Source organism: Arachis hypogaea, chromosome 18, assembly GCF_003086295.3.
Source record: "Arachis hypogaea cultivar Tifrunner chromosome 18, arahy.Tifrunner.gnm2.J5K5, whole genome shotgun sequence".
NCBI lineage: Eukaryota > Viridiplantae > Streptophyta > Magnoliopsida > Fabales > Fabaceae > Arachis > Arachis hypogaea.
The window spans coordinates 22,451,377-22,467,067 of record NC_092053.1 but is presented as its reverse complement, the minus strand read 5'-3'; the positions used below and the strand labels follow the sequence as shown (position 1 = coordinate 22,467,067).

The window sequence follows — 15,691 nt, the reverse complement described above, 5'->3', positions numbered from 1 at the left end:
GAAAGTTGGAGGGTAGAGGCAGAGGAGGGAGCTGAATTAAATTGTTAGGGTTAGATATTGGTTGCAGAGATAAAAGAAGATAAAAAGTTAGAGTATTTATGAAATTATGAACACAAATTTAATAATTGGATATTTTTGTCGAACAAAACTTATCTTATATGAGTATAACTTTAGTTTTAATTTTTTATGGTCAGTTTTGTCAGCGTCCAAATTTTTCGTAGTCAGAAATGGTTATTTACTCAATCCCCTTTAATAGAAAAGAAGAAAACAATAATAAAAAGGGAATGAAATGAAATCTGAACTATTATACTAACGGTGTGATACTGTGATGAGGTGTCGGAACAATCATTTGGGGTACACCGCGAAGCACTAGATCTTCGGGCGTGGCCGTGAACCCAAAGCAAAAACCTTTCTCTCTCTCTCTCTCTCTCTGAAACACCCCGTTCTTCTGGAGGAACGAAACTCCATAACCATCGAAGAAGCTTACTCTCACTCACTTCACTTCACTACACTCTCCTCCGTTTTCCAATTTCCATGGATCTCTGCTGAGTGCTGATTCTGTAGAACCTCCTTTCCGCAGATCCATGGCAAACTTCCTCGCTCAGTTCCAATCCATCAAGAGTACCTCCGATCGCCTCGTCATTTCAGGTATTCCTCCAAAATAGGGATCTCCTCGTTATCGCTCTTTGCTCTAGCATTTGATCTATTCGTTTACATAGCTTCTTAGCAAATTCGAATTGCGCAATCCTAAAAAAGTTCATTTTTGTTTCACTGATGGATCAGTTTTTTTGGTTGGGAATAAATGGAATCAAGCTTAGTCACAGTTCAGTTTATATTGTTTGTTTTGATGATCATGTAAATGGAAATGTATCTATATTTGGCTGTTCTATGTGCAAGGAAGTTTGGAGAAGTGAAGTTTACAACATTAGCTTTTTTTTTGTGAAAGATTAACGGCTTTGGACTTTAGTATGATAATTGCTAAGTTGTCTTAACTTGTTCTCATTGGTGTGGCTAACTATCATGTATGAAACAATTATGCTCTCAGAAATAGGCTATCATTGGTCTGGATGTGACTGGATTTATCTTCCTCATTGCTGCATCATTTTCTTAAATATTTTTTCGTATGATTTTTTTTTTTCATTTTTAGTCGAGGATGTGAGTGACTTGTGGCCGGCTGTCAAGCCTGCTTTTGAAGCACGGTTGCCGTTCAAGCAGGGGTCTTTGAATAACAAGACACGGAACCCTGTCTTAGTCGAGAAGTTGCCAGCTGAGTTCATATTAACTACAGATTCAAGGCTACGGAGCCGCTTCCCTCAGGAGCAGCTGTTATTTTGGTTTCGAGAGCCGTATGCAACTATTGTACTTGTTACCTGTGAGGTAATGTGCATTCCTGTCTACTGCATGTTTTAAGGTCTAGCAGAAAGCTTCAGTGATATTGTAACGCCTCAGGTTAGTTTACCATGTTTCATGGCTAATTGATGAGAATGTACTCATTGTTGATGAGATAGGGTGCTGTGGTAAATGAGTGGACACACTAGCTAGGATATAAGTAAGAACATTTATAACGGAGAGAGAAAGTTCGAATAGGATCTTGTCATCAAATTGAACTCTTACTCCTTTCCTTTTTCGTTTTCCTTTTTTTTTTTGGTGTTGGGGGGGGGGGGGGGTAACCATAACAATGTGTAAGTCTGCCACTGCTATAGAACACATATTCTTTGACTAGGTGTTATTTTTAGCTGTTGGATGACTAGCATCTTACCCGTTATCATAGCCTTATTTATTAGGTGGGCTGGGATTTAATCCTAACTGATCCGATCATATATATTGTTTACGACAAGGTAGTGGTGGGTGTATACTTTGTCCAACCCTTAAATCCAAATAGTTTTAGTGAAGGGCCATCATTCTTAAGGTAAAACCATTTTTTTAATCCTTGAATGGTTGAACCTAACAATTTCAGCTTTAGTATTACTAGTACCCTAACAACCTCTTATATCTTTTATATAAGATTTTTGTAGGCGTTGCAGCCATGTAGTCACTATTGTTAATACATTTTGGTTCATGGTATATGTCTAATATCACTTCCCGATTGATCTCATTTCCATATTTAATTGTTGTTCGACTTAAAGATTATATCTCAAATCCTGTTGGGTTGGTTCAACCAGATGTCTATAGCTAGTTTGTTGCTTCTGGGAAATGTTGGGAGAGTATTGGGTGATACAATGATTTTTTCACTTTTCTGGGAGTTTTGAAAATGACTGTGAGAGCAATAATTGGAAACAGAATAGAAATATATTTATAGATACAATGATCTTTTCCCCTGTATTTTTTGGAAGTTCTGCAAATGCAGGGAGAGTAAGTATTGGTACAACGATACTGAAGTTTGTTATAAGGAACTTCCTTTCATGGAGTTGATGAAGAATTCTGTTGTATTTCTCGCATGATAATGCTGAGCGTTACTGCATGTGGGAAAAATAGAACATATCCAAATTATCAATCATTGGAATGTAAAATTTTTTTATTCATTTATTCCTATCATTTTTCATTGCAGTTTTCGAATCTATTGTGTAGGTTAACTCTCACTTTCTCTTGCCAGGATCTTGATGAGTTCAAAACCATCCTCAAACCACGTCTGAAATTAATTGTCCAAAATGATGAGAGAGAATGGTTTATTGTATTTGTATCTAGAGCTCATCCAGCAAATGATAAGGCAAGTGCAATGGCAAAAAAAGTATATGCCAAACTTGAAGTTGAGTTTAACACCAAAAAAAGAGAAAGGTAAGCTTCAAAAATTAGATTTGCAGTCTTATATTGTTCACTCCTCGTTCCTGCCAAAAATATTGAATGGCTTATCAGCTGTATCAGTCTAAATTGATTTTTTCTTACTCAAGGTTTTCTCGATTTTTTTTTTCAAAATGGCATATCAATGTATAAAAATAGGCTTGGAGTATAATTTTGAGGGTTAACCCTGTAGTTGCTTTCTATAGCATCATTCTGCCATATTTGTATCTGTTTACTTATTTCTTTGTAAATTTGATGGTAAAATTAGAGAAAGCTGTAAGGAGCAGTTTTACCAAAATTAGAAACAGTAGTCGTTCATTCAAGCTTGTATTCTTATTTGTTTCTGAAATATAGATTGCTTGTTTATTTAAAAAACTTATTTTCATTCCCTTTTGATGCTTTTTAACACTGGTTGAATCCCATTTAGATGCTGCAAGTATGATATACATTCGCCTGAATCAAATTTTTGGGAAGATCTAGAATCAAAGATAATGGAGTGCATCAGAAATACACTGGATAAGCGTGTACAATTTTATGAGGAAGAGATAAGAAAGCTCAGCGAACAGCGGCTCATGCCAGTCTGGAACTTCTGTAATTTTTTCATTTTGAAGGTTGATCCTTTTGTTATGAATTATGGACATCAGTGCAATAAATGTTTCTTAATGCCCAAGCTATTCATTTCATAGCCTATGGTTTCTGCTGCTTCTAAAAAATCCGTGTTTTGTCTTCAGGAAAGCTTGGCGTTTATGTTTGAAATGGCACACCTCCATGATGATGCCTTACGGGAGTATGATGAACTTGAACTCTGCTATATTGAAACAGGTGCATACTGCTTAGCTTCTTTTGTTGCCGTTGTTATCAAGATAATGTTTAGCTAGCTGTTTTGTGCTTTAGAAGCCTTTGTGGAACATTAGAGATTGTTTTGATCCAAATTACGGAATGAATGCAGTTAACAACACTGGAAAGCAAAGAGACTTTGGAGGGGCAGACCATGGTGACGATCAAGCAGCATTGCTTAATCCAGGAAACAAAGCTTTGACGCAGATTGTTCAAGATGACTCATTCAGGGAGTTTGAATTTCGACAGTATCTATTTGCCTGTCAATCAAAGGTTTGTGCTAACTAAAACACTTCTATTACACGAACCATGTACATATTTTAGTGCCTCAGTTGGAAAGCATATTTAGATTGATGTGTCTTTGGTATTTAGCGTTTATACACTTGGCTGTCTCTTAGTAATGCAATTTATTTAATTTAAAATGCATTTCATAGTCAAACTAAAAGCAGTCTATTGTATGTCTTTAGAAAGTCATTAACTTTTGTAACTTTATATCACACTCCCTGTTTCTCTAACTTTGATCTGGGTGTATCTGCTTATTCGATGTGCTTTTCATAGTTACCTTATGTATATGGGTTTGATCCCACAAGTACCTTTAACAAATATGATGATAGGACAGCCTGCAACCATATTTTATGCTTATATAGAGTTCTGCATTTGGTGAATCTCCTTTAAGTTTTCTTAGAGAAGTATGACATGGAAGTTATTTTATCATTTAATGTTAAAAAAGATTAGTGATTAACGCTCCATTGCAACTTTGGTCCGTAAAGTTTTATTGATTTAGTTTTATTTGAGTTCTCAATGGCATGGGTTGGATAGTAACCTGCAACAATGCTTAATCAGATTCCCATTACATTTAGTGAATAATTATTTGATTACCATCACATGGCTCACAACTTTAGTGTAAGTTTGCAGCTCTTACTCAAGCTAAATCGTCTATTTGAGGTTGCATCAAGAGGTTATTCGTTCATAATAAGCTTCTCAAAATCTTTGGCACTGCATGAGGTATTTGATTCTCTAGTTCATAATCTTTTCACCGGTTGCTGTTATTACTAAGTTATTTCAGTTGAACCATACAATTCTGTTCTATTTGTCTGGTTTTGAATTCTGTATGACGTTTCTTTTCAGCGTATTCTGCCCTTTTGCATGCGTGAAACCTGGGTGGTAACTGCTTGCTTGGCTTTAATTGACGCAATACTTTCTAATTATAATGATGGACTCATGGCACCTGACATAGAGAAAAGGTTCTTTCATCTTCTAGGTGACCTATATTCGCTAGCAAGAGTGAAGGTAGATGCATCATGTTCTTCTTTTTGACCCATATTAATATTTTTTTGTCCGGGTTGATTACTGATTACACTGATATTATGCATCGAACCATTGTTCACTAGTCCTGCTTTCTGAATTTTATATATGTTGCAGTTCATGAGGCTTGCCTATTTAATTGGATATGGAACTGAAATTGAAAGAAGTCCTGTCAACAGGTACATTTCATACTTACGTTATCTTGTTGTGATCAATTTTGATTCTATTAGTTAATAATCTAATGCTTATTACACCACACTTGGCTAGATTCCTTGTTTTCATTGTTTGATGATGATTTGTTTCCTTGTGAACAGTGCTGCTCTCAGCTTGCTATCTTGGCCTAAGCCAGCAGTTTGGCCTTCAGTTCCTGCAGATGCCTCAGCAGAGGTGCTTGAGAAAGAAAAGGTAATTTGTAACCATTGTTATCACATAACAGAAGATTGTATTACCCAGTGAGTATAAACTCAAGAAAATATTATTAATTGCTTATTGCATCACTATACTGCTTTATCTTTCCTAAGGTTAAGTATTTCAATTGAAGGTTAAATTTGATGCTATTAGCCATGAAAGATGAAATTATCCTATCCAGAGCTGATATAATTTTATAGATCACAGTCATGAAATTTCAGCAAACTTATTCATCTTATCTTCATCGGTAAAAAAAAAGTAATTTTTACTACTGGGTCTGTTACTCTGCTTAAGATCCGGAGGTTGGGACTTAAAATATTTTCCCTTAAAAATGCATACATTTTACCCAAGCAAAAGGGAATAATACACCATAAAACAAAATATGCCTATTTTTGTCATGCGGAAGTTTCAATTCCACATTTTTCACAAATTCTGTTTCTCCTAATACTTGCTTGGAGGCTTCTTGTCATTTCTTATTATCTTAGTATCAGAGAAAGTGCCTTATATTCCCTTTAATAGAGTTAGAACTTTACTCAAAAGTAGAAAGAAAAGAATAATTTACTCATAAAATGTTTTCCAAACACATTTTATTTGCTGAAGCTATTATTATTTTCCCGAGATTTTTATGTATGCAAGTTCGCTTTAAATTATATGATTTTGTCTTTGCAGGTGATTCTTCAAACTACGTCTAGAACCAAGCCTTTTGGTATCCAGAGGAAGCCCCTGCCTCTTGAACCTACTGTGCTGCTGCGAGAGGCCAACAGGCGGAGGGCTTCACTTTCAGCTGGAAATGCATTTGAAACATTTGATGGTCGCCAGGGTATAACCGAAGGGTAATGAATAATGTATTTTGTTCCGAATGGACTCACTTTCATTAATCTGTACAGAATTCCTATGTTGCTGTAACAGTTTAGGTTTTATCACTCTGATTTATATACTGACAGATCAGGTTTTGATGCATCCACAAGGATGTCGCCATCACAGAAAGTACCTCCAAGTTCCATACCGCGCACTAATTCTTCACCTGGAAACTTTGATGGCTCAATTGACCGGCCTATGAGGCTTGCTGAGATTTTTGTTGCTGCTGAGCATGCTTTGAAGAAAACAATTTCCAGCCAAGAACTGTTGAAATCATTATCATCATCTGAGGAATTTGAGGTACCATTATGGGCTGACATATAATTGTAAGCTCATTGAAATGGCTTTTTAGGATCCCTTAAGAGAGTTTCCCATAATTTATATCCATTTCTCTGATTGTTTAGCATTAATTTATAGTGCCATATGGGTATTCTCTTTGTTAATTTTCTTTCATGTTATTGCCAGCAAAAATATTTGGAGCTAACTAAAGGTGCTGCTGACAATTATCATCGTTCCTTGTGGAAAAGACATGGAGTTGTCCTTGATGGTGAGATAGCAGCTGTCTCCTTTAAGCATGGGCATTTTGATCAAGCTGCAAAGTCATATGAGAAGGTTTGTGCACTTTATTCCGGTGAAGGATGGCAGGACTTGTTGGCTGAGGTCCTCCCTAATTTAGCCGAGTGTCAGAAGATACTCAATGATCAAGCTGGTTACTTACTATCTTGTGTGAGGTTACTCTCTCTTGATGAAGGATTGTTTTTGAACGAAGAGCGTCAAGCTTTCCAGTCAGAACTTGTTCGTCTTGCCCACAGTGAATTGAAAGACCCTGTACCTCTAGATGTATCATCATTAATAACATTTTCTGGAAATCCTGGACCACCATTGGAGTTATGTGATAGGGATCCTGGTACCCTTTCTGTTACTGTTTGGAGTGGTTTTCCAGATGATATAACTCTTGATTCAATTAATCTTACGATAGTGCCAACATCTAGTGCTGATGAAGGTGCAAAGGTATTTCCTGTTGGGCATATTAATTTACTGATTTTATCAATAGTATGGAAAGCCTGCTATTTTCCACTTAACTCCACCAAATAACTCAACTATTTTAATTATTATAGGCATTGCAGAGTTCTACACCTAATGTCTTACATCCTGGTCGGAATACTATTACCTTGGATCTGCCACCCCAGAAACCAGGATCTTATGTTCTTGGAGTTCTTACTGGGCAGATTGGGCAGTTGAGGTTTAGATCTCATAGTTTTTCAAAAATAGGTCCTGCAGATACTGATGATTTCATGAGTTACGAAAAGCCGGCTAAACCTATTTTGAAGGTAATTTACCCTCTTAACAGGAAACAGGGTGAAAAATTGTAACTGGTCAAATATCAGATAGGCATGTCTTTATCCATGTTATATTCCTATACCTTGCATTTGATGCTTTCCTCTTACCACACCTACAAAACCTGGACTGGTTTTCTACAGGCTTTTGTTATATAATCTCTTTGCTTTGTTTTAACTACAAAAATGGGTTTGCATCAGTTAATAATTCCATTTTTTCCCTTTTAGGTGTTAAGGCCTAGAGCTCTGGTTGATCTTGATGCTGCTGTTTCCTCACCTTTGTTAACAAATGAACGTCAGTGGATTGGTATTTTAGTTCGACCGATAAATTATTCCCTCAAAGGTGCTGTCTTGTATATTGATACTGGCCCAGGGTTGGAGATTGATGACTCGCATGTCATTGAGATGGAAACCTATGCTGATGTATCAGAAAATGATGACAACAAGGTGCAGAAAGACGGTGCTCAGATAGACTCTTTAAATTATGAGAAGAAGGTTGAACGCTTGACTCTTCATAATGGAAAAATTGAGTTTCCAAATTGGGCAAGTGACACTCCTTCTATTATCTGGGTTCTGGTTCGAGCCATGAGTGACATGCTCAGCAGAGGATCATCATCAGGTGAAGATGGTGATAGAAATATCTTGATGATTCCATCCATGTGTAGTTTGTATTTAATCATATGTACTTATTTTGGCTATTTTTTCCAGTTACAACTAGGAGAGAGAGCATTGTAGATGCCATGAGAACAATTGCTCTGAACCTTGAATTTGGAGTATACCACAATCAGATATTCGAAAGGTTTTTCTACTTTCCATCATTCTTTCAGTTTAATCATTATAATAGATCTTACAGCTGTTGACTATAAGTACCATGCGTAGTGCTTCTTTTTATGCCATTTGTTTGTTGATGGTGTGTTGCCTTGATATTCAGGACCCTGGCAGTTCATTTTACATATCCTTTCTATGTGACGACACGTGTAACCGATAAATGCAATGATGGTACATTGCTTTTGCAGGTATGAGTGCATTTTTTCATGATTATTTGATTCCTCTTGATTAGGTAGCCCAATCATTCTCTTAAGTTTATATACATACATACATACATACATGAAGACAGAATATGTCAAATATTGCAAAAATATGATCTTTGTATCTTTAAAAAAGATGTCAAATTTTGTTTATGTAAGCAACTTGCCATTAACGTTGCTATCAGTTCATCTTGTTATTTTCTTTGATAAAACATAAAATGGTTCTGGTTTAGGTTATACTTCACTCTGAAGTAAAGGCTACACTGACCATATATGATGCTTGGCTTGATCTTCAACATGGATTTATTCATAATGGTCAAACTGAGGGTAGACCTAGTTCAAGCCTCTTCCCACTAGTCATATCTCCTACTTCCAAAGCAGGAATTTTGTTTAGTATCTGCCTTGGCAAGACAAATGGAGAAGGTAATCACATCTTTCCTGAGACTGGTGAAATGATTTTAAATTAACACTAAAAGATATGACAAATGACATGAAAGAATACTTTTATATGTCTTAATCTATATTCAACAATAAATAGTTTCCAGATTTGGTTCCTTTTGGTTAAGCCTTTTTTCCCTTTCTTTTTTTCTTAACAAACATCAGCTTTTCCTATTGTAAAAATCAGTTTTTCACAAGCTTGTATAAATTTTATAAATAACCAAAAAATTGAAGAAAGCAGTTTTCACCGTTTCTGAAAATCAAAAAACAAGAGAGAGAAAAAGAAGGGGGGTAAGTTAAACAGAATAGCTTATGGTTAAAATCAGTTTTCATCCTTTTGCTCTACTAATCAAATTGTAAAAGGCTTTATCAATAATCAAAACTAAATGCCTCCTATTATTTGCAAACTTTGAAGCATGGACACTTCATTGAGTTCTTATGTCTATGTGTTGGATACATTTTGAACACGACACTTGTTCGACACTTCAAATGCCTCCTATATTTGCAAACTTTGAAGCATGGACACTTCGTTGAGTTGCTATGTCTACGTGTTGGATACATTTTGAACACGACACTTGTCCGACACGTCTTTCATGTCCAATTATGTCAGTAAAAAATATTTCTTTTTGAACACACCATTGAATCTTATGCTTGGCCTAAATTTTTTGAAATGATTTAGAAATAATGTGTTATTAATTATTAATACAAAAAATGATCTAAATTGCTTTATATACTTAAAAAGGCATTAAAAATATTTTATAATAGTTCGTACAATCAATAAAATATAAAGATATTACTATAATTTATCTACAAAATTCTGTATGTTCTGACCTGTGTCTAACAAAATTTTAAATTAATGTGTCCATGTGTCCTGTGTCATGTTCAGGCTTCATAGTTTGCAAATGACGAGCAGTATTGGTATAGCAACCTTATTCACATTTTATTTTATTTATGTTTTTCCTTAAAGGTATTTTACACATGGACTGTGGACAACAGAGGGGTATTTCCCGAGAACGTGGCACTATGAGCATACATTTTCATAATCTTTTCAATAGTAAAATCAGTTAAACATATGACTCCGTTTTTATGGATTTTTTATATTTTATGATCCTGGATTTCAATATTATGGACTAACATCTACCAGATTTTCTCCTAATAGTATTTACCTTTCAATTACAGTATCCTGATTTCTTCAATTATGAACTAATGTGACTATTCACAACACAAAAAACTCGTCTATTTTCAGAAGACAGAAAGCAGCAAGAAAGCATATTAAATATCAAATATGGAATTTCTGGTGATAGAACAATTGGAGCCCACCCTCCTGTCATGGATGAATCTACTAAAGTTGATGATGCCAGACAGGAGTTGATCTTCAAGAATGCAATTACTTTGCAAAGGCCTGTGCTTGATCCATGCTTAGCTGTTGGTTTTCTTCCTCTCCCTTCAGATGGTCTAAGAGTTGGGCAACTAGTTAAGATGCAATGGAGGGTGGAAAGGTTAAAGGATTTGGATGAGAAAGAAGTTCCTGAACAGAATGTAAGTCCAAATAAAAAGGGAGAAGTATTGGTCTATGTGTTCAAAGTTGTGTGATTGGTTTGACTGGATCCAGGATAAAATTCATTCTCCTTTTATTGATTCCTTACCTAATCTTCTCTTTAACTTTCCAAACATGCTAATTGAACTCTCACTTTGTTGTATTCTTCCTTCAACCCATTCAAAAACCATCAAATCAAACCATATTTGGTTTTTGTATAGATTAGTTTCAACACATCTCATTCTGTTTCAATGCTAAAATAATATATTTTTTTTAAATTGTGACAGGATGAGGTTCTATACGAGGTAAAAGCGAATTCTGGAAATTGGATGATAGCTGGGAGGAAACGAGGGCATGTGTCGCTCTCCCCAAAACAAGGTACTTGGATTCATTGACTTCTTCTATTGAAATAATATTTCTCTAAACTGAGAACAACATATTTTGCATCAAGACATGATATTCTTGTTGGAATTACTTTCAATCCAGTATGCCATTTTTGATATTTGATTTTCTTTCTTCATGATAGGTGCAAGGATAATTATCTCAGTATTATGCATGCCACTGGTGGCTGGCTATGTTCGCCCGCCTCACCTTGGGCTACCAGACGTTGATGAAGCAGATGTAAGCTGCAAACCTGCTGGGCCGCATCTGGTTTGCGTTTTGCCCCCAGCTCTGAGCTCATCCTTCTGCATTCCAGTCAATTCATGAGCTCACCGGTCAACGCTATTGTTCCACAGAAGTTTTATCTAGTTCGTGTCATCTTAGTGAAATTTGAGAAAACTTTACATAGTTTGTGCCAAGTAGGAAAGTGTAACATTTTTTCCCTATGATGTTTCATTGCATGAGAAATCTTCATAGTTATATTTGTGTTTTCTGATGGTGTTCCAGATTATTAGTCACAATCCCGGCGCTTGTACAGTGGAATTTTGTATAATATAGATACTTGGATCAAAAACATTCTTTTTGTCTCATAATATGATTCGAATTGCCAGGAATGATCAACATTTAGAAATTTATACATTTTTTTGTGTTGCAAGATTTGCCATGAAGTGATAACGAATTTAGCACTTTTTATGAGTGGCTTTCCCTCTTTTCACATGTAGCTTTCGTTAATAAATTAAGGTATGACATAAATCTTCCATTCACTGAATAGTCTGTGTAATAAAGCAGGTATGGAACTATGGATATCAATATCATAGGTAATTAAGCGTTCGGAAATTGGAATTCATTTCATTATTGCATACTGAAGTAGAGTAATTGAAGTCAAACTGCTGAACGGTTGAGGGCAAGCATAAAAAAAAGTAGATAAATGTCACAGTCTATCTAACTAAAAAAGAAAAAGGTCCCACCGAGATTTGAACTCGGGTTACTGGATTCAGAGTCCAATGTCCTGACCACTAGACCATGGGACCACTATTATTACGATGAAAAGGTTGTGAAATAATATTGTATATATTACACTTAAAATAGATCCTTGCTTTCTAAAACTTCGGATTGAAAAAAATGAGATTGAATTGTGTGTGTGAAAAACTGTAACGTAAGCAATAAAAAAATTAATTAGGTGGTTGGAATGAATGAAAATAAATAATTAGAAGATATTTTGTTAATTTTACTTTTTGTTAGTAGAAGTATAGAACAATATATTTTAATTATACTCTCAACTAGATAGGGTAAGAATATTTTATATGTTTCAAAATTTTATAATTTACTATGAATCTGATTTTCTTTTGGTCATGGAAAATGCATAGAATAAGTAAATAAAACATTTTTCATAGCAGTAAAGAACCACGCGGGGCCATGATTTAGTGGGTTGGCTCTCAGTCTCAGCTTACCATCATCAATTAGCACCTATTGCCCCAACATACAGGTTTTGAATCAGAAAAATATTATATGTATTGTTTTTATATACATCTCTTTTGTATATTTTTTATTTTTAATAATAAAAAGTATTTGATAAGAAGTAAGACAAAATAAAAAAATTGTCTTTAATACTATTGGAAAAAACAAAGAGAAATATATAGAAAAAAAGTGATGCACGCCATTTCTCATCTTTGAATAATATGTTCACGTGTTACTGTGTTAGGCATTTGTGTGAGCCTCTCATGAGTGTTTGGGTCACCATTCTTAAATTGAACCCAAGAAACTAACCCTACATTAACATAGGCAACTAATTTTTCTTGCTATGATGGCATGATGCCATGAGAGGCACATAGCAGACACGTGCAAATCATGTGATGCATTAATGGAATAGAAATGGGGCATCATGAGATTGAGTAAGAGTGAGTAGCCACATGGGGAAAATGGGACACCACATTATTGGTTCAGCCTTGCCCTTGGCATTGATTAATTGACAAGTGTGCTCACTCCCTCACTCACTCTACGCTACAATTACTCATTAAAAATCCAAATGTATATATTATTTTTTCAAAAATATAAAAAAATTTACATTAAATTTATGCACTTTGTTTCACATTTTAGGTACTATATATCTTTTCTATGGAAAAGACTTAGCTTGGACACAAACAATGATGCTACTATGTCCTTCAAAAACAGAGTCTCGTCAAAATGCATATACTTATAGGATTTGTTGAATCAATTTGCCGGCAAAAGTTATGGGATTTAGTTTCTTACGTTCAATAAATTTATACTTTTCATCAATAAAAATCTAAAAAATGATTCGTATATGATTTTTTTTTTATCAGAAATAGGGATGTGTGTATTCAAATATTATAGGCAACTTTAAGAACGTGGTTACTGAAATGTTTTACTCGTAGGAGGCCACTCAGATAAACACGCCTAAAACGTCTTTTTTTAAAGATGTTTTCATATTGTGTTTTAATTGGTTTCTATATAATTTATTCGGTGTTCCTCATCACATATTATTAAATTCCTCAAAAGATTTTCTTTCCAAAAACACTAAAAAATATTTAATTTGGACTAAAACAAAAAAAGTAATAGATTAACTATTAGATTTTTTTAAAAGATTATTTACATAAAAAATATATCACATTCATAAATATATATATATATATATATATATATATATATATATATATATATAAAACAAGCTCAAACGTTTAAAAATTTTTATAAATAAAAAAATAATTAATTTATATTCGTAGAATATATAAAATAATTACTATATTATTATTATATTATAGATTAAGATTCACTAATTTAATTTTTTTTTATTTTTAATATAAGTATTAGAAATAAATAAAATTTTTATAATTAAATGTAGTGTAACAAAATATATATAATATTAATTAGTTCTTAAAAATTTTAAAAAAATAGTTTCTCATTTTAGTAAAATAACTATTTATTAAAGTAGACAAATTAATTATTTTTTTCTCATATACGGTTTTTTTAAGACATAAAAACAATTAATTAGGACATTGGTTAAGATAATTAAAGTCACTATTTCATTAAATTTTTAATTTAAAGAAAAATCCTAGTTAATTTTGGTATAGAAATTTTGAATTTAAAAACATTGATAAAAATTATGTTGAATTTTGATTTATTTGATTTTCATTTAAATTAATCACTACATAAGTTAAAGTTCTGTTTTGAAGTTATATTCGAGCTTTAATCTGATTTTTAAAGTTTTAATTTACTTAGTTTGATTTTTTAACTTAGGTATCCGTGACTCATATTAGGGTTTTAAGTGTTTAGTTGAAAATAAAAAATAAGGTAAAAAATTTCAATTGTCACATCAAATAGTCGCTAGAATGTATAATGTAGCAGTCGTTAGTCCATTTCAGCATGTCGTTAACGATTTTGTGAGACAGTGACAAAAATAAGATTAGGAACCAATGTGAGTCATAACTATTAAGTTGGGAGACATAATTGTTAGAATTGATTAGGAACCAATTGGGAGACATAATTTGTTGTTGCTTGATTAGGAACCAATTGTGAGTCATAACTATTAAATTGAGTAAATCGAAATTTTTGAAATTAGATTGAAATATAATTGTTAGAACTGAACCAGCAGTGATCGAACCGATCAAGCTACTGGTTCACTGGTTTATTGGTTCAACTGATAAATCACTGGTTAAACCGATAAAACTGGTCTCACGTAAATATAAAATATAAAATAGTTAAAAACTTAAAATTAAAATTTGAAATGCATATCTTCACTAACATTTTATGAAGAATCAAGTCTCAACTTCTAAAAATAACTAATATAAAAAAAACCATAAAATTTTAATACTACAATAGTATCTTATTTTGACACAATAAAAAAATAATTAATTCACAAAGCCTATCATCTAACTATAATATCAGTAGATTTTAACACTAACATCAAAACAAATAACCTTAATCACAATACTAGCAATAAAATAGATCAAGTAAATTAATAAATTTTTAGTGAAATTTATATTTATATTAATAATGGTATATAATTAAAATATAATTAATTTTAAAAATAGAAAAAATAAAAATTAAATTAAATTAGATATTTATGTATACTATATAATTAGTATTTGTCAAATATAATACTTAGAAGTGCAATGGCTAAGTGGCAAGTAGAGGTTACTTTTGCTCCAAGGTTCTTGGTTCGAGACCTTGTGGAGACATTTTAAAATTTTTTTCAAGCAGACCAGTTTGCACCGGTTCTTACCAGTTCACACCGATTTTATTCCTTAAACGGTCCAAAGAGTAAACCGAACTGGACTATAATCCAGTTCTAGTCCGGTTCACTAGTTTTTTGGTCGAACCAACCGATCCAGTTCGGTTTTTACAACTATGGATATAATAATGGTAATTAAGTTGACCATTCAGTTGTTTTAATGGTAATTAAAATCTAATAATAGTTTATAATAAAAGAAACATTCTTTTGCAACAATGAACTTATAGTAATAGTTAGGGGTGTTCATAGATTAGATCATATCCATATAAATCCACAGTATTTATCCGTATCTGATCTGTAATTTGAGAATATGATATGATCTGTAAGATGATCGGATTGGATCGAATCGGATCCACACTCTAATCAGATAGAAGTAAATATGTTTAAAAAAGTAAACAAAAAAAATTATTGACTTTTTTTATAAAAATAAATTTTTTTATATTTTTTATTTTATGGATATATTTGATATCTGATCCAAACATAAAAAGTGCGAATATCGAATTTGATCTAATGAGTTTAGTGCGGATTGGATTGA

At 33.3% G+C, this 15,691-nt stretch overlaps 1 protein-coding gene and 1 non-coding gene across 5 annotated transcripts; one reads left to right on the top strand and one right to left on the bottom strand.

The window, feature by feature from the left end:
- Positions 1–280: 280 nt before the first annotated feature.
- LOC112772821 (trafficking protein particle complex II-specific subunit 130 homolog) lies at positions 281–11,546 on the top strand. 4 transcript variants are annotated; one of them, XM_025817828.3, is made up of 21 exons: positions 281–648; positions 1,148–1,377; positions 2,594–2,775; positions 3,206–3,389; positions 3,510–3,600; positions 3,728–3,888; positions 4,531–4,620; positions 4,744–4,905; positions 5,038–5,099; positions 5,235–5,325; positions 5,998–6,161; positions 6,273–6,486; positions 6,652–7,197; positions 7,305–7,517; positions 7,752–8,142; positions 8,232–8,322; positions 8,455–8,539; positions 8,785–8,974; positions 10,236–10,528; positions 10,814–10,904; positions 11,053–11,546. In XM_025817828.3, the coding sequence occupies exons 1-21, from the start codon at positions 585–587 to the stop codon at positions 11,232–11,234; spliced, it is 3,777 nt and encodes a 1,258-aa protein (XP_025673613.1). In that variant the 5' UTR covers positions 281–584; the 3' UTR covers positions 11,235–11,546. The 4 variants fall into 4 exon arrangements, with proteins under 4 accessions (XP_025673613.1, XP_025673614.1, XP_072082035.1 ...); XM_025817829.3 differs by having other exon boundaries at positions 304–648; positions 6,297–6,486; XM_072225934.1 differs by having other exon boundaries at positions 307–648; positions 1,148–2,504; positions 6,297–6,486.
- A 320-nt stretch (positions 11,547–11,866) lies between these two features.
- On the bottom strand, positions 11,867–11,938 carry TRNAQ-CUG (transfer RNA glutamine (anticodon CUG)). Its single transcript has one exon. It is a non-coding gene; the product is annotated as a tRNA-Gln (tRNA).
- Positions 11,939–15,691: the final 3,753 nt, after the last annotated feature.

Excerpts from the sequence above, each read along its gene's own strand:
- LOC112772821 (XM_025817828.3), top strand. The coding sequence starts at position 585 with ATGGCAAACTTCCTCGCTCAGTTCCAATCCATCAAGAGTACCTCCGAT. Across the intron at positions 8,143-8,231 it reads CAGCAGAGGATCATCATCAG|TTACAACTAGGAGAGAGAGC; the intron begins GTGAAGATGGTG and ends TATTTTTTCCAG. Across the intron at positions 10,529-10,813 it reads AAGAAGTTCCTGAACAGAAT|GATGAGGTTCTATACGAGGT; the intron begins GTAAGTCCAAAT and ends AAATTGTGACAG.